At 45.1% G+C, this 24329-nt stretch overlaps 1 protein-coding gene across 2 annotated transcripts in view; it reads left to right on the top strand.

The window, feature by feature from the left end:
* gal3st3 (galactose-3-O-sulfotransferase 3) overlaps window positions 1-23625 on the top strand; it is a 70744-nt gene extending 47119 nt beyond the window's left edge. For both annotated transcript variants that reach the window (XM_051711868.1, XM_051711877.1), the window contains exons 2-3: window positions 21687-21784; window positions 22091-23625. In XM_051711868.1, the coding sequence (XP_051567828.1) occupies window positions 21702-21784; window positions 22091-23354 (1347 nt within the window). In that variant the 5' untranslated portion in view covers window positions 21687-21701 and the 3' untranslated portion in view covers window positions 23355-23625. The remainder of the gene's footprint in view (window positions 1-21686; window positions 21785-22090) is intronic.
* Window positions 23626-24329: the final 704 nt, after the last annotated feature.

Here is a 24329-nt window from a genome sequence, read left to right as displayed (position 1 = left end):
CAGCACTGGATCGTTCTGAGGACGGGTGCTTCCTGTTTCAGTTTCTGCCTGTAAGCGGGCAGAAGCAGAATGGAAGAGTGGTCCGATTTGCCAAATAGTGGGTGGGGGAGGGATTTGTAGCTATCCCGGAAGAGAGAGTAGCAAAGGTCCAAAACCCGGTCCCCTCGTGTGTTAAAACTAATGTGTTGGTGGTATTTTGGTGTGACTGATTTGAAACTGGCTTTGTTAAAGTCCCTGGTCACAATGAACGTGGCCTCAGGGTGCGTGGTTTCCTGTTTGCTTATAATCCTATACAGTTCCTTGAGTGCCCGGTCTGTGTCGGCTTGTGGCGGGATGTACACAGCAGTGATAATGACTGCTGTGAATTCCCTCGGTAGCCAGAATGGTCGACACAGAAGCATGAGAAATTCCAGATCAGGAGAGCAGAAAGACTTGATAGAATGTATGTTCCTCTGATCACACCAGGATTTGTTGATCATAAAACATACACCACCACCTCTGCTTTTACCTGAGAGGTCTTTCGCTCTGTCCGCTCGGTGCACGGAGAACCCCGCGGGTTCAATGGCCGAGTCTGGAATCTCCGCAGATATCCAAGTTTCTGTAAGGCAGATAATGCAGCAATTCCTCGTCTCTCGTTGGAAAGAGATCCACGCTTTCAGCGTTATCCAGAGACTGATCATTTGCCAGTAGAATACTGGGTAGCTGGGGTCGATTTGCACGGCGTCTTACTCTGATGAGAATGCCGGCTCTGTTTCCCTTTTCCTCCTGCGTTTCCGTGGCCGGGCAGCCCAGTCAAAGGGCTCCGCTGCCATGTTTGTAAACAGCGGGTCGGCATTGAGGAATTTGAAGTCCGGTTTACAGTGTGTAATTGCTGAACCAATGTCCAAAAGTGTTTGTCTGTCGTAGACAATAAGGCAAACAACATCCAAGTCAAAAAACATAAGAATTGTAAACAAAACAAACAAAGCACTACCATGCTGTTCCATTTTGACTTTGTGAAATATTGCCAGTTTACCCTGCCTCACCAAGCGTTTTTCCATTGCCATTGCTGATTATTCTCTTGTTATGGCCATTGCCTGTTTTCCTGGATTTACTGCCTTTGGATACCCCTTTGTTTTGTATGCCTTGTTGGACTGTCTTTTTGGTTTATTGGATTATACTGCCTGCTTAACAACTACCTCTATTTGCCTGCCGATTTGGATTGTTTGCTTGTGTACTTTAATAAACTTCCTGTACATGGATCCTAACACCGTCTCCATGGCCAGTTTGTTACAGTGCCGAAAATCACCTTCTTGCATGTGAAGCAACTGAGACATCACGGTTCGTTTTGTTACGTGCCATCGTGTGACTACAATAATAAACTGGTGTGCAACACAGTGTCGTTTAAACAATCGGCATATCAGAGCCACGGCGGACGCGTTTGAGCTCATAATGTTAACGTGCACGACTGTTTCATTCACGCTCTCTCTTCTCAACAGTTCCCTGTAACTTTAACTGTCTTGTCTAATGAGAAAAAGGCAAATATCAATAATGTGCTATTTTAGTTTGTGATTTGAAGTCATTATTTGTGCCTTTCTGAATAAGGTATTTGGCTTCGTGCAGATCCCTAGTAATAACTGCTGTGGGCACAGAATGTAGCTCTGGCTCCATGGCTTTGGAGGCATGGGCCTGCCTGTGCAGCATGCAATGAGTAGCTGTGATACTCACTGATGGGCTTTTCCTCCCATATTCTTGCTATTACTTTGCTGTTCCGACCAGTCATGGATGCAACACCATCAGTGCAGACAGAAATGCATTTTCTCCAGTCCATGCTCAATCATAAAATGATTCAACAAGTTGAAAATCTCCTTCCCAGTTGTTCTGCCTGAAACTTCTTGACAAATAAGATTTCTTCAAAAATCTCTTCTGCCCATGGATACCGCACAAAAACCAGTAGCTGAACTACATTAGCAACATCGGTTGACTCAGTTGCAAAGCAAACTGCTCGCATTCATGTAATCTTTCAGTTAGTTGGCTTTTTATATCAAGGGAAATGTCTTTGATTCTGCTGCTTGCCATGTCATTGGACAGAGGAATTATTTGCATGTTGTGCATGTTTTGTTGTGAGATGTCTCTTCATGTGTGTGGGTTTCATAGATTCCAAGGCTAAAGTTTTCAAGCACAGAATGCACATGGGGCCCCCCGTCTCTGCTTTCCATAAATCCAAATGCAATGTAGCTTTCAAAGTATTTTCGTAGTTTTACCTTCTTAGCATGGGGCTCTTCCACCTCACTTATTTGCTTGCTCATACTTGGTTTAACAAATGCATCCATTTTGAAAGCAAAAATGGCTTAGTTTAATCTAACTTCCAGATCTGCAATAATCACAAGCACTGACATAACAATAACAAGTGTCAGTTGCGAGCGATCTCACACCTGATTGGCTGCTTCAATAAGGAGGTTACAAATTAAAAGTCCCACATTTGATTTTTCTTTACATTTAGTACAATTTATTTCACATTTAAGAAATATGTATATGAATATTCCGCGGACCCCAGTTTGAGAACCACTGATGTAATTAATTTGATTAAAAACATTTCCATGACCGAACATGCCACTGATGAGCAGCAAAGCTACTGTGATTTCCTCCTTCCCTCTGGGTAACTGTATGCTGGAGATAGCCAAACAGAACTTTAAAAAGTTTCAAGGAGGCAAGTAGAATGAAAGATGACCAAATGTGAAAACACTAGTAATTAACAAATATTACAGTATTCCTACTGTACATCTGACCTCTTGTCTCTTCTTAAGCGCCATCTGTCCCAGACATCTACGACTGTTAATGCCTGGCTGGCTACTTCTAACGCAGCTTTTGGGTTGGTCACACAAGCTCGGCTATAGCACAGTAACTCTACACATTCTCCAGAGAGTGTCTTTCTACAATTCCACAATAGAACCACTCAGCACCATCGGATCACAGCTTGACTTGCGTTTTCCCCCCCCAAAAGCCACATTTTAATTCCAACAAAAAGCACAGATCAGATTCTAATCTCCTTGCCTTCACCTCAACTCTGGCTTTGTGTTGCTTGAATGACAGGGAATGATAGTAAATGCATTGTGGTATTACTGGTCTCAGTCTAGAACTAAAATGTGTTTAGTTGTTTTTTTTTAAAGGAGATGATGTTTTTAAAATACATTTTATTCATTCTACTAAAGCTGGTGTCTGACTTTTTGACAAAGAATATAATGGATAATATTTATTTGCAGTGCAACCTTTTGACTGGAATGCGCATTCTGGACCATGGGGTGACGTTTTGCATAACTATGACATAAACAATACTCGAATATTTGTATCCTTGACACATGTTTACGAGTATATCACTTTAACAGTTATATCGATGTATGAGCTAAATCTTCTAAATGAAGAAAATGCAACCTTGTAAATGTAGCCCCTGTTTTGGAGCATATCAGGCATGCTACAGGTCTGAAAACACCCTAAATCACTATTTAACAATTGTTTATGCTCACGTGGTACTATTTCTGTTATTTCAGAAAGCTCCATGGGACAGGGAATCAGAGAGGAGTGTTGAAGTGTGTCGGTTTGTCTATCACCCCTCCACCATTTTGTATCAGCAAGTTTGTCATATCTCTGACTGAAGAGAGCGAGATCTCGGGAAAAACAGTTGGCAAGTGTGACACCCTAGGGCAAAATCGAGTTGATTTGAGTCTTCTGGCACCAGCTTAAAAAATAGATGAATCTTTGACTCCCTAGTTTCTCCTTGTAACGGCTAACGTAAATGATACTCAAATTGTGTGTGGTGTTAAGGAGGGGTGTGCTATTAGCCTACTTTCTAAGGGATCTGACTTATTATAATCAAGTTAATTTATTGTAAGTTTGGATAAAACAGATGGAAAAAAAAGTCCCTTGGACTCCTATTGAAGTAGAGACCCGAGCCTTGTCTTGGGAATATAACAGAGACTTGGGGATGTGCTCTTTTGACTTTGGCCAGTAAGCAACAATCAAGAATATCCTAGCAAACATATGGCAACTCTCTGGAAGCCACCCACAACGCCCTAGCACAGTACAGGCAAGCACCGGCGCAGAGTACTATGAGATGGCATCTGCATTCTAGTCCTGTTTTATTTTAGATTTGTTGTCAAGTTTCTTGTATTTCAGAAATAGAATTGGAGTTAATAGACCTTTTTCATGTGTCCCTGTGTTTGCACCTCCATCTCTCATAGTTGTATATCAGAAATTCCACTTACATTCTGTCAATGGTAAGTCATCAGTTCTGAACTGAACCAAACATTTTGGTTGAACTTGACAATAAACCTCAAAATTTTAAACTGTTTATTTAGCTTGATATGGCACTTTACTATGTGTGCCATCTTCTATTTTTATGTACACAAGCATCTGATGTGGTAAATAGCTAGGCAGTTTTCAGGTAAAATGTTACGATCCATGAGGGAAAAATAGGAGCTGATCACTGATTTTTCAAGGAATAAATGTGGCAAACTCAAGTCAAAGTTTTTTTAAAGCTAATTTTACTATTAACACTGTGTTTTAATTAAGGCTGTCAATTAAACATGTACATTTTGTGCAATTATTAAAAAGAAAATTTTTTTTTTTTTTTTTTTTTTTACACATCTAGTCATTCACCCTGACTGTACAAAAATTATTTAATTTTCTGACCATTGAAGCAATTCAAGCTTGAAATACCACATTTAAGTTTTTTATGAATTCGAGGCAGTAGGGGGAAGTCAGCCCTCAAATTGGGGCTGTACTGGCAACACGCCTTATGAAACCAATAAAAGCAGGTGGGGGGGTGAGGGGGGGGTGTATTGTGAAAGCGGAGGATGTATTGTGATTGGATGTGATGCCTGATGAATGAATCACAAGATCTTCCTGACAGAACTACGTCTACGTGAATTCCGAGTGAAGGGATCTCAAGGCTATATGTTTTTCTAAGTTTCAAACTGTTTAACTTTACACAGCGACCTAAAACGCAGTTTATGACACACTGCAACCAAAGTGAGACACTCAAAGTGTCCATCTGATGCATGCGTACTAGGGATGGGTGATAGAACATTGTTATCATATATCGACGATATCTAAGAAAGATCCCGATGCCGATTGCGACACTCAATTGACAGACGATGATCGACAAAATCAGAAAAATGGCAAAACCATGGATCTGGGAAGCCGCCAAATATATTAAACAGTGGCTAGGGTGTGAAACTAGCACCCGCCACCCACCAACTGCAACTGAATCCAATTTGTAAACTCCTCATCCAAATGTAGCCTGTTTCATGCGCGAGTAATTTTGATCATCTCCCCGCAACTGACGTGACACATGAAAAGAAATGCTAATGAAATGTTAGTCACAAAGATGTGCTTAAAGAAACACGTTAATATATTTTTAAGAACAGACAAAAGAAAAGCGTCAATGCTTGTGTCTGATTTGCTGTTTGTTCAGAGGCGTGTAGCACAAGCCTGTCTTGTGAAACATATGCATTTAGGCGTGCAGTATAAGCCTGCCTCGTAGAACAGGCACATGTAAAGAGTTATTGCTCTTTTTCTCTGTTTCATTCATCTGAAAACCATTTGCAAGAATAATGTCATCTGTGAGAATGCTGCAAATAATCTCCGATCATCTCAGGAGGTGCTGTGAGTTTAGTTCACTTTATTTCCACGGACCAGTTTGCGGTTAACATGCATTGTGAACGCAACTCTGCAGGTTCAGTAATATATATCTTTGTATTAAAGAAACAAAGACGAAATAAATTAAATCATAAAATAATACAAGACACATTCACCTTGAACCTAAAATTTAGTTCTATTTTATTTTCTTTAGGTAGCATTAAATGTATTACCAAAACGCAATACAGACACAGAGAACACATATTTGGCAGCATTATTTTGGGAACACAAGGGAATTTATTAGGCTTTATTATTATAATTATATGTCTCTTTACATTTATAATTGTCTTTAGTTCTTAATCTGTAGGCTATTAGTAATTTTCCACCTATTCTCGTTGACTTATGCTTGGGGCCGTTGGAGATGGTAAATGTTTGGATTTGTGGAGGTGACTAAAGATTTTTGATCACTTCGTTATTACAATTGCTCTTTTTCATTTAGTTTAAAGTGCAATTTGAATATAGAAATGTCTTTTGTTTATGTTTTTCATGTTTCAATAAATTTATTTTTTAAGCAAAATCAATAAAGCAAAAATATTTACAGATGCTCGGCAGGGGGTTGATGATATAATCGTTTCCCTATCTGTCACTCACTCGACGTTGGTGTCGATGTAGTGACACTAGGGGTCACTCTTGGGGGCACGAGACACCTCTGGTCTTTGATAAAAGACCAATGAAAATTGGCGAGTGGTATTTGCATGCCACTCCCCTGAACATACGGGTATAAAAGGAGCTGGTATGCAACCACTCATTCAGATTTTCTCTTCGGAGCCGAACAGTCATGCTCATTGAGCTGAATAGTACTGTTCATTCACCTTTGCTGGATCTGATGGCGCATTTCAGCGGCTTCTCCCTCCTCTGCACTGGTGCACTGCAGAGAACGCCCCTGGGCGTTAGCAGAAAAACTAGAGAGTATATTTTCTAAAAGAGCGTTTTTCCCCTCTAAAAGAGGATATTTCTCTAAAAGAGCGCACACACGGAACGTCTTTTTAAAGACACGTCTTTCTAAAGATGCCTTTCCGTTCGTGTGTTATTCCTGGTTGCGGTCGTTTTCTCTCAACTTCGAATGGTCATGAAGAGAACATGACCATGGCAATTTTTGCGGTCCCGGCTTGCTTTCGAAAGGAAGCAGCTCCCCGCCTTGGTCCTCCTACCTACGGGTTTGAGGACAGTGCGGTTGGCGCTGGGGGCGATTTGGGGACCTCAATGGGATCGCCTCCACCGGGTATCCCTCCGCGGACCTCCCATTCCCCAGCACGCTCATCTGCCCCAATCGGGCTTCCGGATGAGTTCGCTGGCTCGTCGCACGGCGAGTCTGGCTTCTTGTTCGAGGCCCGCGAAGATGATGAGCTCTCGAGCGCAGCATCGGAGAGCGGGCTTGTCCAGTCGGACGCAGAAGCCTCAGCTGGGCTTCCCCCTTCGGGGACGGTCGCCCAGTTACAGGCCAATGCAGAAAAGACGGACATGCTTTCCCGGGCAGCCACGAGCGTCGGGCTAGAGTGGAACCCTCAACTCTCCCCTGAACCCTCGCGGCTTGATGATTGGTTTCTGGGCTCGCGGCGCCGCTCAGACCAGCCGTGCCCCGCTCCAGTGCCATTCTTCCCGGAGGTGCATGAGGAGCTAACGAAGTCGTGGGAGGCACCTTTTACTGCCCGACCCCGACTCCGCAGTTCCCCCGCTCTCACTACCCTCGATGGCGGGGTGGCCAGGGGCTATACGGCGATTCCCCCGGTGGATAAGGCGCTCGCGGTGCACTTATGCCCGCAGAGCGCCGCCACCTGCCGTGGATGCCCTAAGCTCCCCTCCAAGCCCTGTAGGCTCACGTCGTCCCTGACGGCCAAGGCCTATAGCGCTGCTGGACAAGCCGCCTCTGCCCTGCACGCTATGGCTCTCCTGCAGGTCCACCAAGCCAAGGCACTGAAAGAACTGCACGAGGGTAGTTCCGCCCCAGATTTGATGCAGGAACTATGCTCGGCAACCAACCTCACCCTCCGGGTGATGAAGGTCACGGCGCGGTCTCTCGGGCGGACGATGGCCACACTATTGGTCCAGGAGCGCCACCTGTGGCTCAACCTGGTCGAGATGGGCGAGGCCGACAAGACACAGTTCCTTGCTGCCCCCAGTTCCCAGGTGGGCCTATTCGGCGACACCGTTGAGGACTTTGCCCAGCAGATCTCGACGGTAAAGCAGCAGACGGAGGCAATCTGGCACATCCTGCTCCGGCGCGGCTCAAGACCCCGCACCCCATCTGCTCGTCGCCAAGGGCGTCCCCCTGCGGTGACTGCACCGGCTCCGCCGCAGCCCGCCCCTCCGGCCCGGCCCCGGCGTGGAGCCCACCGCAGGAAGCCGACGCCACCCGTCTCACAGCTGGCACCGAAGAACCCACGGAGGTCTTCGAAGTGCCCCTGAGACGGGCAACCCAGGGACGAGGGAACCCACTCACCTGGAGCTGGTAGAAAGACCACTCCATGCCCCGGTGGAGGGCTGGGTGGAAAATCTTTTTTTGCCTTTTTGTTTGATTTCGCCGCACGCCCAAGTAGCTGCGGTACCCAACAGTTCAACAAAAGAGCGGCTTCCTTCCTCCCTGGGTCACATACCCGGTGTGTACGGTCGTCACCACGACTACCGTCCACGGGCTTTATCTTGCAGGATTGGCACTCCAGCGGTGCCCTTTCCGCCCCTGAGTGCCCAGCCGTGGCACAAATCCACCCCCGATGTGACAGCCTCCATGGGTCGCGAGGACAGGCCTCTTCCTCTCCCGTCCCAGGCTGTTCCGGGGGTGGTCACAAGGAGCCAGGTAAGTGCTTCGATGTCCCTAGACTCAGCACGGCCACGACGCGCTGTGGCACCTCGCGCTCCGCCCCGCCGCGAGGCCCCACCTGCCGGTACGTCCGACGACGTTGTCCCCTTGGTCCCCCTCGCACGGAATTTGGACGCATGGCTTGCGCTTCCCAATCCATCGCGGTGGTTGATCCGGACCGTCTGACTCGGCTACGCGATTCAGTTCGCCAGGCGCCCACCCAGGTTCAGCGGTATTCACTTCATCTTTGTCAAGGGCGAAAACGCTGTTACCCTGCGCGCGGAAATCGCTACCCTCCTACGGAAGGGCGCAATAGAACCTGTCCCTCCAGCCGAGATGAAGAATGGGTTTTACAGCCCCTACTTCATCGTACCAAAGAAAGGCGGTGGGTTGCGGCCAATCTTGGACCTGTGAGTACTGAACCGGGCTTTACACAGACTCCCGTTCAAGATGCTGATGCAAAGACGCATTTTAGCGAGCGTCCGGCATTAAGATTGGTTCGCGGCGGTAGACCTGAAGGACGCGTACTTTCACGTCTCGATCCTTCCTCGACACAGACCCTTCCTGCGGTTCGCGTTCGAGGGTCGGGCGTATCAGTACAAAGTCCTCCCTTTCGGCCTGTCCCTGTCTTCTCGCGTCTTTGTGAAGATCGCAGAGGCTGCCCTTGCCCCGTTAAGGGAGGTGGGCATTCGCATTCTCAACTATCTCGACGACTGGCTAATCTTAGCTCACTCTCGAGACGTGTTATGCGCACACAGGGACCTGGTGCTCTCGCACCTCAGCCGACTAGGGCTTCAGGTCAACTGGGAAAAGAGCAAGCTCCTCCCGGTTCAGAGCATCTCTTTTCTCGGTTTGGAGTTGGCCTTATGAATGAGCGCGCCCAGTCGGTGCTGACCTGTTTGAAGGTGTTCAAACAGAAAACAGCGGTTCCACTGAAACTTTTTCAGAGGCTCCTGGGGCATATGGCATCCTCGGCGGTGGCCACCCCGCTCGGGTTAATGCATATGAGGCCGCTTCAGCACTGGCTCCAGACTCGAGTCCCGAGACGGGCATGGTGCCACGGGACACACCGCGTGGCCATTACGTCAGTCTGTCACCGTCTTTTCAGCCCTTGGACCGACCGACCTCTCGTTTCTACGAGCAGGTGTTCCCCTAGAACTGGCCTCCAGGTGCGCCGTGGTCACGACAGACGCCTCCAAAATGGGCTGGGGCACTGTTTGCAACTGGCACGCAGCCACCGGCCTCTGGACGGGTCCGCGGCTGCATTGGCGCATCAACTGCCTTGAGTTACTGGCAATTCTGCTTGCCCTGCAGAGGTTCCGGCCGTTGATCCAGGGCAAGCACATGCTAGTTCGGACAGACAGCATGGCAGCGGTAGCATATGTCAACCGCCAAGGCGGTCTGCACTCCCGCTGTATGTCACAACTCGCCCGCCGTCTCCTCCTCCGGAGTCAGCAGCACCTCATGTTGCTGCGAGCCACTCATATCCCGGGCAACCTCAACGCTACAGCGGACGCGCTGTCACGGCAGGTTTCCCGCAGGGGAGAGTGGAGACTCCACCAGCTGATTTGGAGTCAATTCGGTCAGGCACAGGTGGACCTGTTCGCCTCCCAAGAATCCTCCCACTGTCCGCTCTGGTACACCCTCACCGAGGCTCCCCTCGGCATAGATGCGCTGGCACACAGCTGGCCCCCTGGCATTCGCAAATACGCGTTTCCCCCAGTGAGCCTACTTGCGCAGACTCTGTACAAGGTCAGGGAGGATGAGGAGCAGGTCGTCCTGGTAGCACCCCACCCAGACATGGTTCTCGGACCTCACGCTCCTCGTGACAGCTCCCCCCTGGCAAATTCCCCTGAGGAAGGACCTTCTTTCTCAGGGACAGGGCACCCTCTGGCACCCGTGCCCAGACCTCTGGAATCTCCATGTCTGGTCCCTGGACGGGACGCGGAAGACCTAGGTGGCCTACCACCCACGGTGGTAGACACGATCACTCAGGCTAGGGCCCCCTCTACGAGGCGCCTGTATGCCTTGAAGTGGCGTCTGTTCGCTAAGTGGTGTTCTTCTCGACACGAAGACCCCCAGAGATGCACAGTCGGATCAGTGCTTTCCTTCCTGCAGGAGAGGTTGGAAGGGAGGCTGTCCCCTTCCACCTTGAAGGTGTACGTTGCTGCCATAGCAGCACACCACGACGTAGTTGACGGTAAGTCCTTAGGGAAGCACGACCTGATCATCAGGTTCCTAAGAGGCGCTAGGAGGCTGAATCCCTCCTGACCGCCCCTAGTCCTTCAGGGCCTACAGAGAGCCCCCTTTGAGCCTTTGCAGTCAGTCGAGCTTAAGGCACTCTCCCTGAAGACTGCCCTCCTGACTGCGCTCACTTCCATCAAGAGGGTAGGTGACCTGCAAGCGTTCTCTGTCAGCAAAACGTGCCTGGAGTTTGGTCTGGGCTATTCTCACGTGATCCTGAGACCCCGACCAGCTATGTGCCCAAGGTTCCCACCACTCCTTTTAGGGACCAGGTGGTGAACCTGCAAGCACTGCCCCAGGAGGAGGCAGACCCAGCCCTGGTGTTGCTGTGTCCGGTGCGCGCTTTGCACATCTATTTGGATCGCACGCAGAGCTTTAGACTCTCTGAGCAGCCCTTTGTCTGCTTTGGTGCACAGCAGAAAGGAAGCGCTGTCTCCAAGCAGAGGATCGCCCACTGGCTTGTTGATGCCATATCTATGGCATATCTCGCCCAAGACATGCCGCCCCCAGTAAGGCTACGAGCCCATTCTACCCGTGGTGTAGCGGCTTCTTGGGCCCTGGCCAGAGGTGCCTCTCTAACAGACATTTGTAGAGCAGCGGGCTGGGCAACACCCAACACCTTTGCAAGGTTCTACAACCTCCGGGTGGAACCTGTTTCGTCCCAGGTAGTGGCACGCAACCTAAGCGGATAAGCCCGGGATAGCCGGCCGGGTGTATCGCTTGCACATAGCGCCTTCCACCTCCTTTTGAGCTGAAGATGTGTGCTGTTAATTCCCAGTAGTGTTCACAAAAGTTGTTCCCTGGTTGACTTCTTCAGAGCCCTGTGGCAGTCGAGTTTTCGGAGAGACTCGCTGCTGGCCCAGTACACGCGCTAACTAAGAGCCCGGTTCTGGGGTAGGTGTTCCGCATGTGGTGGTTCCCTGTAAGGCTAACCCCATGCGATCTATATCTTCCGCTAATTCATTTCCCTGCTGGCAAACTGCGTCTTCCTTGGGCAGAGCCACTCTGTCCCAGTCTCCATGTTGTAGTACCTCCTCCCCCATTGGGCAGGATCTATCTTGAAGGCTCTCCACATGGTTGGAAAGACCATGTGATGTATTTTTCCACTTAAATACCCCCCCCCTCTCTAGGGTGAGGTGTGGTCTCCGTGGTGTCCTCCCCTTGGGAGGGACACCCCCCGACTAGACCTGGCGGCCCAGTCGGATAATCCCCCTTCTTTTTTTAGGGAGTGGAAAAAGAGAAAGGGAAAAGAGTCCACGACTGGGTTAAGCCCGTCTCTATCTCTGGGTAGTCGACTTGTCCCCAGAAAGGGCCGTTCAACACTCATAACTGTGTTGGGGGAGGTTACGTGTCAACCTGGTGTGCTGGCTATGAGGCACACAGCAAGTCTGCCCACCACACACCGCCAGTTCACGTAACACAGTTCAGCCTTGTGGCGTTTTGTATAGGGACCCCTAGTGTCACTACATCGACACCAACGTCGAGTGAGTGACAGATAGGGAACGTCATGGTTACTGGTGTAACCTCCGTTCCCTGATGGAGGGAACGAGACGTTGGTCCCTCCTGCCACAACGCTGAACTACCCGCTGAAATGGCCGGACCTTATATCGGCTCCTCAGCGTAAAACCTGAATGAGTGGTTGCATACCAGCTCCTTTTATACCCGTATGTTTGGGGGAGTGGCATGCAAATACCACTCGCCAATTTTCATTGGCCTTTTATCAAAGACCAGAGGTGTCTTGGGCTCCCAAGAGTGACCCCTAGTGTCACTACATCGACACCAACATCTCGTTCCCTCCATCAGGGAACGGAGGTTACACCAGTAACCATGACGATATTGTGATATTTTTTTAAGGCGATTATCGATAAAATATTTTTAACATATCGCCCAGCCCTAATGCATACATTGACCTGTCCTTAGGAAAGTCCTTATAAAAAATCTCTCTCAGACAAATTGACAAATTCATTTGCAAAATGGATTGCTGTGGAATTTAGGCCAATGACAGGCTTATGTTCAATAATATGGAAATAAATTGTATAACGACTTCTAAAAGGCACTTTTAATGCTATACCTATCTGCAATAATAATATAATGCATTTTAATTATCTAAATTGTTATAATAAAATTATTATATTTTAATTGCTTAAATATAACTTTTTATAATTACTTAATCATCATATCTTGTATTATTGTTATTTGAAGGCCTTCTCAGCTTATTAATTTGATTGACAGCCCTACATAAAACCTTATTTTTATCATCCCTGGAAAATTGGTGGAAACTGAGCTTGTGTTCTTTAGATTAAATATTTCTGATGAATCGAACATTAAAATCAACAATAATTCTCTATGGTCACTGCCATTGATAAAGGATTAAAAAACAGTTACTTTAATCAGCAAACACCAGACCGGACTACCCTGATTGAAAAAGGTATCTTGGTTAAGTTCACGAACTTTGAATCTGACTTGGTTTGTTGCTCTTAAGATCATAACCATATCTACTCTCGATACAAACAAATGTACATAATTTTAAACACAAAAGTACAATATGTACATACAATGTACACAGAATATACAAAATACAATATACTTACGAGTATATTTGTAGAACACAGGAAGAATAAAACACAAAACGTCTGGTGGCAATAAAATAAAATATAATATTTTAATAATTAAAAAATAAATAAAAAAAATTGACAATACTACATCTTAATTCTACTGTATCTGTCATCAGATTAACTGTGATTTTGGAGACTGGTCTCAAAACACATGAATATACAGTATTTGTTAATGCGGTGTAGATCAATGCACAGAACAGATGATTTTGAAGTGCATGACCAAATCTGAAATTAGATCCTAGCATTTCTAACATTTCATAAAGTGAAATGCAATGGATTCTTTTTAGCTCACACAATGATTTGTGTTTGGGTAGGTGGATGGATGGGTGGATGCGTGGGTGAATCCTTCTCTTCCTCTCCTTCTAATTTTCTCTTCTGGCTTGTTTCTATTAGAACAGAAAGCAGACACACTATCAAATTCGTTCTGTTCCTGATCATGGTGCCTCTGTGTGGATCTCACCTTACTTTGTACTGCTGTATGACTCAGAATTGGTAGGAACACTATCAGTGCAGGGAAAAGCGCAGCGGTCTTCAGTGTCAAATGTTGAGGTTGTCACTGGTCGATGGAGAGGTTCTTAAAGGTGCTGTATGAAATTTAAAGTTTTACATCTATAGATATGAATTGACTAGGGTAAATAAATAGAAAATATTTACAATAAATTCGCAATGATTTTGCAGGCAATATAAAATTAAGCAACATTGTTACTGTCATGATGATTTAAATGCGCTTTGAATTTCCTAAAGAGCGTGTCATTAGTTTAGTTTTGTAATCCTTCTTTGTATGAGAGCATTAAGACAGAGATGCATTAATAGCATCTCTGATTTCAACTTCAGTAGAAAAGTCTGTGTTGGTAAGTTTGATCAATTTCCTTAAAGCAGTTTGTCCATTTCAATGAATCTATTCAAAACTCTGATTAAGCTATTTGTTTGCATCATCACAACACAACTCTTTCACATACAGTTTTTGTTTTCATTAGGGCTGTCAATCCATGATTTTGTTGATTTTTTTTTTTTTTTTATCAAATTACATGATGAGATGATAAATTAATTGAATGAATCACAATTAATCAAACATTAATATTTACAGAGAAATGCCCTCAAATAAAGATATTGCATATAATAATAAAAATAATTATAATATATAATAAATATTATAATTCAGATAATTCAAATACTTTACAGCTTATACATACTGTATATTGTGGCAGCAGACAAGTAAATCATTTAAACAATAAAAAGTGGCCTTCAAAGTAAAAAAATACTGTTTATCATTGAACATAACCCTATTAATAGCCTAATTCCATCTGCACTATTTTTAGTTGTTAATCTATGTACTCGTGCAACAGACTGTCATGTTTAAAAGTGTTTGTTCATGTTTTCAGGTCTTTTATTTTGAAATTTGTTCACTTCTTTGTCTAGTCGTGTGATTATCCTGTTTCCCTCTTGTTCATGTGTCTTGTTCTCATTGGTTTATTGTCTTGTTCCACCATGTTTAGTTGTCTTGACTTTTCATTGGTTCATGTTTTAGTAGTCTTGTTATCTTGTTATTAGTTTAGTCTTGTTATTGGTTGTCATTGTCAGGTGTTTGCTCATGTCCATGCATTTAAGCCCTGATGTTTGCCATTGTCTTATTTCAAGTATTGTGTTAGTGTAACGTTGTGTCATTGTTCTTTCAAGTCAAGTCAATGTCTGTTTTGTTTTCACATTTACGGTTTTGGATTTCACGTTGTAAATAAACTGCACATAGGTTTTCACACTTAATCGTCTTTGTCCTTTCCTGTGTCTTTAGCCTGCCGAACGTTACAGAATACTTGACCTTCAAAATGAACCCAGCAGTTCACCTACTACGTCTACGCCAAGGAAGCCTTTCCATTGAAGGATATATGGAGGACTACTGTGCTCTGGCCTGCAAGGTTGTTTTTAATGAGATCGCTCTCAAAGACATTTTCCGTGCAGGCTTGAATGAGCCGGTCTCCTCCATGATGCCTGGTGGTCGGATTACCCTCAGTCTGGCTCAATACATTGACTATGCTCTTATGCTGAGTGGTTCTTCGTTCACTGTTGGAATTGCAGATGAGTAACTCAGCAATTCCACAGCACCTGCCACATCAGAACCCACTGTCATGATCACCACACCCCAGCCCAAAGTCATGGCCGCCATGTCAGAGTTCACCACCATGACCACCACGTCAGAGTCAACCATCAAGGTTGCCACGCCACAATTCTCTGTCATGGTCGCCGTGCCAGGGTCCCATGTCATGGTCACCGTGCCAGGGTCCCACGTCATGGTCGCCGAGCTTGCGCCACCTTCTGCCCCGGATCACAAGTCTGCTCCATGCCACTTCACAGCCACGCCTGAGTCTGCTCCATGCCACGTCACAGCCACGCCTGAGTGTGCTCCATGCCACGTCACAGCCACGCCTGAGTGTGCTCCATGCCACGTCACAGCCACGCCTGAGTGTGCTCCATGCCACGTCACAGCCACGCCTGAGTGTGCTCCATGCCACGTCACAGCCACGCCTGAGTGTGCTCCATGCCACGTCACAGCCACGCCTGAGTGTGCTCCATGCCACGTCACAGCCACGCCTGAGTGTGCTCCATGCCACGTCACAGCCACGCCTGAGTGTGCTCCATGCCACGTCACAGCCACGCCTGAGTGTGCTCCATGCCACGTCACAGCCACGCCTGAGTGTGCTCCATGCCACGTCACAGCCACGCCTGAGTGTGCTCCATGCCACGTCACAGCCACGCCTGAGTGTGCTCCATGCCACGTCACAGCCACGCCTGAGTGTGCTCCATGCCACGTCACAGCCACGCCTGAGTGTGCTCCATGCCACGTCACAGCCACGCCTGAGTGCGCTCCACGCCACGTCACAGCCACGCCTGAGTGCGCTCCACGCCACGTCACAGCCACGCCTGAGTGCGCTCCACGCCACGTCACAGCCACGCCTGAGTGCGCTCCACGCCACGTCACAGCCACGCCTGAGTGCGCTCCACGCCACGTCACAGCCACGCCTGAGTGCGCTCCACGCCACGTCACAGCCACGCCTGAGTGCGCTCCACGCCACGTCACAGCCACGCCTGAGTGCGCTCCACGCCACGTCACAGCCACGCCTGAGTGCGCTCCACGCCACGTCACAGCCACGCCTGAGTGCGCTCCACGCCACGTCACAGCCACGCCTGAGTGCGCTCCACGCCACGTCACAGCCACGCCTGAGTGCGCTCCATGCTACGTCACAGCCACGCCTGTGTCTGCTCCATGCCACGTCACAGGCCCGCCTCTGCTCCACAGTCCAGGTCCGCCTCTGCCCCACAGTCCAGCGGTCACACCTGCCACAACCAACGAGCCCACGCCTGCTACAGACAACGAGCCAGTGTTGCAAGCCTTGTCTATCCCAGAGCCAGCTCTCAATGAGCTAGTAGACCTGGAGATGGTTCCTGCCCTTGTGCCCACCCTGAGTACTCTTCCTCCTCTTCCTGATCAGCCGGTTCCCCCCAAGTCACTGGCTCAATCATTTCCATTCCTCAAGGACCTCCCCCCACCCCCAGCTCCCTATTGAATTTGTTTATGTTTGGGCGTTGGGAGCCGCCCCTTGTGGGGGGGATATGTCATGTTTAAATGTGTTTGTTCATATTTTCAGGTCTTTTATTCTGAAATTTGTTCACTTCCTTGTCTAGTCATGTGATTATCCTGTATCCCTCTTGTTCATGTGTCTTGTTTTCATTGGTTTATTGTCTTGTTCCACCATGTTTAGTAGTCTTGTCTTTTCATTGGTTCATGTTTTAGTAGTCTTGTTATTGGTTGTCATTGTCAAGTGTTTGCTCATGTCCATGAATTTAAGCCCTCATGTTTGCCATTTGTCTTTTGTCAAGTATTGTGTTGGTGTAACGTCATGTCATTGTTCTTTCAAGTCAAGTCAAGTGTTTTGCTTTCACTTTGGATTTACAGTTTTGGATTTCACGTTGTAAATAAACTGCACTTAGGCTTTCACACTTCATCGTCTTTGTCTGTTCCTGTGTCTTCAGCCTGCACAGACGGATGCTTTTGAAGCATTTCACTATGGATGTGTCACTTCTAACTACTTTTAAGAATCTCTAGTCATAAGTGCTGTGTTCTCAGGATGCTGTGTCAAGTTAAACATTGTTTGAAACTTTGAAAACTGCATCTTCAGAATACTGCATTCTGTTGTGCGTGGTTCAGCTGTCTTTGAGCCCAAGAGTGCATAATTTGTGTGGAAGGGCTGATCGACCTGCTCTTGTTGCATTGACAAGGTGCATTGCCTGTACTGCTGGAGTTGCACTGACTGCCCCCTGCTGCCAACCACTGATGTGCAAAAACATCAAGCTTGGTAGGAACATTCCTTATTAAGTTTATTAGTTATGGGTAAGGAGGAGTGAATGATTAATTACGTAATTTTTTTTAACACATTGTTTTTTTTTTTTACTAAATGAATTGCACTAAATTAAGACATTTAATTGATAGCCTTGGTTTTCATATATTAAAATGTTTTCGTAAGTAAATAAAGGTAAATATATTTATTAGGGCCCAAGCCCTTAATGTGTGGAGACCCTATTCTTCTAAGGATTCATTTTCTTTTCAAGGTTTTCGGTACTTTAGGGGTACTTTACCGTGTGAAAACTCTTGAAAGTTTGCACACACATCAGAGTTGTTGGCCATTAGGGCTGGGCAAAAGTTCACGCTGTGGGTGGGTGGGGGTTGGGTGGTGAGGCATTAAATTAATGACGAAAAATGGGAAGCAGGAAGTGTCTCATATCTTCTGTGTGCAATGTGTGATTTAGATCACAATTGAGATATATGTTTAGTCTTGGGGGCTAATCACATGGATATGACTATTTTGGGTCATGGTCATAGTACCACCACCTGGCAGCAGGAAGTGTGGCTATTACAGCAGACTTTAAAAGAGTCCTCAAATGTTTACCCAGATTCCTTCAAAATTGTTTAGAAGAATGTCAAATGCCAAATGCATGTGTCCACCTTGCATTGTTTTCCGAAAATCACAGGGTGGAAATGTACCAATGGTGCTTTGGCCAATTTTTGCTGCTTGCAGCTGTTTATATTTATAATTATTATGCTAAATATTGTGTACCATCCCAGAAAGCAAAATACCCTGTTTACACCTGGTATTAAGGTGCGTTTCGGGTCATCAGATCACAAATGGTTAGCATTAATAAAAGAGGTCTACAATGTTTTGTGATAGGATCACAAAAACCACATACCAAGGTAATCAAAATCACATGTGACCACATCGCATTTGAGGAGTAAATGCTAATCCATCCTAAATGCATCCCAGACAGCAATGAAGCACCATCCCTCACCTGATAATCAACTGCTGCGCTAAAACAAGAGTTTCAACTTTGCCGGTTACAAGTGGCTTTGAAAGGAAATAACTCTCCGTTTGGAAAATTTGAAAAAGCGGACATACACAAGCTGGAGAACTTGTTTGATATCAACATGCAAGGACACAGATGAGAAGCACACACATCTGAAGCCCAATTTAATACAGGAAATCCAATAAAATAACAGATAATTCTGCTCTAAATGTTGCATTTGTGGGAGAAACATCGCACCGTTTTTTTTTTCATGCTTTCTTTGTCTTTTTATACTTTGTGCTTTAATATCATGCAGCAACTGTAACATAGTGATTGATGTATGTCATCACGAAATCAGAGACCCTCCCTTCCAAATCCTAACACAAGTAGTCACAGGTGACTCATATAAGTTACCAGGCATAAACAGCAATGTGTCTCACCCGACCACGATCGGATCACCCGAGACGCATCTTAATACCAGGTGTAAACGGGGTCTTCGACATCTGGGTGATGCACGTGTGCTATCAGGGATAATATTGGTTCATACGACTCAGGAATGGATATGCTTAAGTTTCATGATTAGTTTGTGTAGTGAAAAACTGTGTGGAAAACATGCTTTGATTATTTTCAAGAAACGTGTAAAGGGCCTCGAATGCTATGAATACTCAATGCACATAAATAAAAAAAACAAAAAACAAAAAAACATCCCTACACAATGTACCTCACTTTACCCCATTCATACTGACATAGAAACCATTTCTGGTACCAGAAATTCTGCAAACAATGCTGACCACTAAAACTTGCCATGATAGTGATAGTGATTGAGATTGTTTTGCTTTGCCCTTATTTTGATGGGCCTACCTAAATTTTGGACTACTGGACCATTTGGACTGCTGCAATGCTTTATATTGAGGCATTAGCCTTTATATCACGCTTGCAGCTTGTGCAAAATTCTGCTGTGAAGCTTTTAACAAATGCAAAGAAAAGGGACCATGTTTCACCTGTTCTAGCCTCACAACATTGGCTACCTAAAAAATAAATAATTCAATACAAAGTGCTCTTATTTGTTTTTAAAGCTGTGCATGGACTGGCACCAGAGTACATTTCAGACTTAATCAGTCTCTGCCAACCACAAAAGTCTCTTCGTTCTTCCGATCAACTGGACCTTACTGTCCCACCGCTTTCGTCTGAAACGTAAAGGTAACCGTGCCTTTTCTGTTGCAGCACCGAGACTATGGAATGACTTATCTCAGTATTTTAAACCTTCCTCAACTATTGACATGTTCAGCAGTGGTCTTAAGACTTATTTAATCTCTCTGGCTTTTGATTAGCTATTTTAATAATGTCCTACTATGGTGTAATTTCCTACTTTTGTTTTATTATGTAATTTTTTTTTTTTGTGTCTGTACAGCACTTTGGTCTACTAAATAGAAAGTGCAAAGTGCTTTATAAATAAAGCTTGAGTTTATTTGAGTTAAGTTGAATTGGCAGTTATGTTATCCAGTTCAGACTTTGCTGTTGCTACTGTTGATTGGCATTGGGTAGTGAGATAGCTAACCCTTCTGCAATGCTAATTAAACTAAAGTAGTATCAGGGCTTGATTGGTGTAATAAAGCCACTTTCACCTCACTGTACTCAATTTACACTGACATAGTAACCATTTCTGGTGCCAGCACAGAAGTGCTATTCAATATGGTGAGAGTGAAAGGGAATGGGAGATGAGATAACTGAAATTAGAAGCCAACGTAAGAGAGGCTCTGACTTGTATGGATGTTTTCCGAGTCTTTGTTAGTGCTAGACAGGCAATGCTGTCAAAATGCTAATACGTGACACCTGTCCTGTCCATGTTCTTTGTTCACTCTGTCTCTTTGTTTCAGAGCACATGTTTTTAATGACCCATAACTGTTAAAAATCACTCTGCATTTTCAGATCCATCTTGTAAGACAGCACTGTTGAGCTAACTGCTGTTTTAAGGTGCTTACACACAAGTTTTGACCAGGGGCAGTTCTAGGGTCAGTGGATATACGGGGCTTATCCCAGACCTCTGTGGATACATATGGGGCCATCCTTTAATAAAATATTGGATTATAGTACACTTTATGAGAAAAGTTTACATTTTAAAACACCTGTAAGATGTCATTTATATTGTAAATCTTAAAATATTACTGAAACTAAAACTAAAAGGTCACACTAACTTTTGTCTCTGCTTTAGATACACCTGAAGATCAGAAATTGCATGCTTTTTACATGGTGTCTTAATAAAAAAAATTTTTTTTTGCAAAAACATAACAAATGCCATGGCTCGTGACTTAAAGTTTGCTAATTCCTCAAGCTCATCTGCATATATTAATTTATAGTGTATTTGTTTTCAGAGATATATATCTAAATATTTGGTACTTACTGTATCTGGGTGGAAAACATTAAAAAAAGTTTCCAACATCTCAGCATGCCAGGAATGTTGACCAGACACGCAGCCGCAATCGCGTGTCGGGAGAGCTCTTGCATGTGCGAACAGACATGAGAGCTGGAAAGCAGCTGCCAATAAGACAGCATGTGTGTACTGCAATGAGTGTGTATTTTCTGTTATCAATACTGTAGAAAGACAGGCATTATTAATTTACTTAAATATATAAACTTGGTACCGAAGCACTGGTACTTCTTACGTTAACACAAGATGATAAAAACATTCAGGGCTTTACGGAAAACATTCTTGGCTTAAGCCCCGGTAGACCAGTCCTAGCCAACCCATGGCTCTAATACTTTAATGGAGCGATTCATGGATATGAATGCATAAGATGCATTTTGAGGCTGTGGAAAGAGCTGGGTCAGTTTGAAAGCAAGCAGAAATACAGAAATACATATGTTTCCAAAAGCACAACCCCAGTATTTGTTACTCACGAATTCATTGTAGTTCATATGCATACTAGATCTTTTTTTTTTTTTTTTGTGGATGTTTGTCAAAGGTATGAGAAATATTCACCATTGTAATACAGTATTCTTTTCTCTCTCGCTCTCTTTTGCAGTGAAAGAAGCTGGAGATGACTCAGAAGAAGATATTCTTTGTACTGATAGCTATCAGTACTGTCAGCTTGCTTCTGCACCATGGGGGTCACTTGAACTTGTAAGAGCTTTTGAGTGCTCCTTTTATTTGTCCTTAACCTCCCTTCTGACTTTTTTTGTTCTATTTTCTGGCTTATCTGTCTGAAAAGACCAGATTTACACTAACCTATGGTGGCTTGCTGGTCCTAGTGGGTTTAAACTGGTTTAGCTGCTCAAGCCTGGCCAAGATGGTGTTCAGGAAGTCTAGGTCTTAAATGTCATATTTTCCAGAAGTTTATTTGTCTTCATGTCACCTTTTTCTATATTAATTTACTGCTGACTGTTATAGCATGATTTCTGTCTCTGTTCTCTCTCCATCTGGCTGTAGGACATTTGAGGCATTCTGGTTGGGTTGTCCATCCTCAACGCTCTCTTCAGCTCAGGGCAGTAGTGGTCCTGCTCCTAAACACACCAGTATATCCTTCCTGAAGACACACAAAACGGCCAGCTCCACTGTGCAGAACATCCTGTTCCGCTTTGCAGAGCGAAACAACCTCTCCGTGGCGCTGCCTGTTACCACCTGTGACCACCAGTTCTGCTACCCTCGGCCATTCAGCACCCACTTTGTTCACCCTCACACCACACCCCCTGACATTATCACCAATCACTTGCGGTTCAGCCGTGCTGAGCTACGACGCCTCATGCCCAACAACACAATTTACATCACAATATTGCGGGAACCAGGAGCTATGTTTGAGTCTCTGTTTAGCTATTATAATCAGTACTGTCTCAGCTTTAAACGGGTTCCAAATGGCTCTTTAGAGACTTTTCTGGATCATCCTTGGAGCTACTATCGTCCAGAAGAGAAAGATTCAATGTACGCAAGAAACACCCTTACCTTTGACCTAGGCGGTGATAAGGATCGTCCATCAATAGGGGCACCAGCATATGCAAAACAGTTTGCTGCAGAGGTAGAGCGGGTGTTCTCATTGGTGATGATCGCAGAATACTTTGACGAATCGTTGATACTGCTTCGCCGTTTGTTGTCTTGGGACCTTGACGATGTTCTGTATGTCAGTCTCAACATGCGCACTCCTGACTCAAAGAGCAACCTTTCCAGCCAAAATACAGCCAAAATCCGAGCCTGGAATGCCATAGACTCTGTGCTGTACGATTACTTCAATGCCTCACTTTGGCGGCAGCTGAGAGCTTTGGGACTATCATGTGTTGAGCGGGAAGTCCAGCTGTTGCGTCAGTCTCGCGATAGACTTGTACGTGGCTGCTTTGGTGGATATTTGCCGCCGCTTCGCTCGGCTTCTCAGATCACAAATAAGGAATTGCGGCCTTGGCAGCCCAGTGCCAAAGTGGCAATTGTTGGATATGATTTACCAATCAACATAACACAAAAAGGCCATGTCCCACTGCGAGAAGAGTGTCTAAAGATGATAATGCCAGAGGTGCAGTATACACGGCTTTTGCTCCGATCAGAGTCACTACGTTATCGAAGGCGGTTTCCATTGCGGAACTCCCAGCAGATTTTACAATCTGCGGGACATGTTCGGGCACACAGAGAGCCCCCACCTCCTAGTTTGATTCCACAACCCTCAGAGAATATGTCTCAGAGCACCAGAAGGGTGCTACAGCTTTCCTAATGACCAGGGTGAAAGGATAGTTAAACTCATTGCTAGGTTAATTCCCCTTATGACTTGGACTACATGTACATGTCCATGAAATGTTGGGATTACTTGAAAGATTGAGGTAATTTGTATGGGACAAATATGAGCATACACAAACACACATTGTCAACTCTTGTTCTAAAGATGGGGAAATCTGTATTTATGTATGTTTCTCAAAACGAAATGAAAAATATTTTAGGAGAATATATTCTGCAGTCTAGAAACCTGGTCTGTGGAATGTCTCTGAATCACTCAAGGCCATCTCTTCATATATATATATATATATATATATATATATATATATATATATATATATATATATATATATATACAGTGGTGTGAAAAAGTGTTTGCCCCCTTCCTGATTTCTAATTTTTTTTGCATGTTTGTCACACTTAAATGTTTCAGATCATCAAACAAGTTTAAATATTAGTCAAAGATAACACAAGTAAACACAAAATGCAGTTTTTAAATGAAGGTTGTTATTATTAAGGGAAAACAAAATCCAAACCTACATGGCCCTTTGTGAAAAAGTGATTGCCCCCTAAACCTAATAACTGGTTGGGCCACCCTTAGCAGCAACAACTACAATCAAGCGTTTGCGATAACTTGCAATGAGTCTTTTACAGCGCTGTGGAGGAATTTTGGCCCACTCATCTTTGCAGAATTGTTGTAATTCAGCCACATTGGAGGGTTTTTGAGCATGAACAGCCTTTTTAAGGTCATGCCACAGCATCTCAATAGGATTCAGGTCAGGACTTTGACTAGGCCACTCCAAAGTCTTCATTTTGTTTTTCTTTAGCCATTCAGAGGTTGACTTGCTGGTGTGTTTTGGATCATTGTCCTGCTGCAGAACCCAAGTTCGCTTCAGCTTGAGGTCACGAACAGATGGCCAGACATTCTCCTTCAGGATTTTTTGGTAGACAGCAGAATTCATGGTTCCATTTATCA

Source organism: Myxocyprinus asiaticus, chromosome 1 (genome assembly GCF_019703515.2).
Source record: "Myxocyprinus asiaticus isolate MX2 ecotype Aquarium Trade chromosome 1, UBuf_Myxa_2, whole genome shotgun sequence".
Classification (NCBI taxonomy): Eukaryota; Metazoa; Chordata; class Actinopteri; order Cypriniformes; family Catostomidae; genus Myxocyprinus; species Myxocyprinus asiaticus.
Note: the sequence above shows the minus strand (reverse complement) of the source record. Positions and strands in the feature narration are given on the sequence as shown.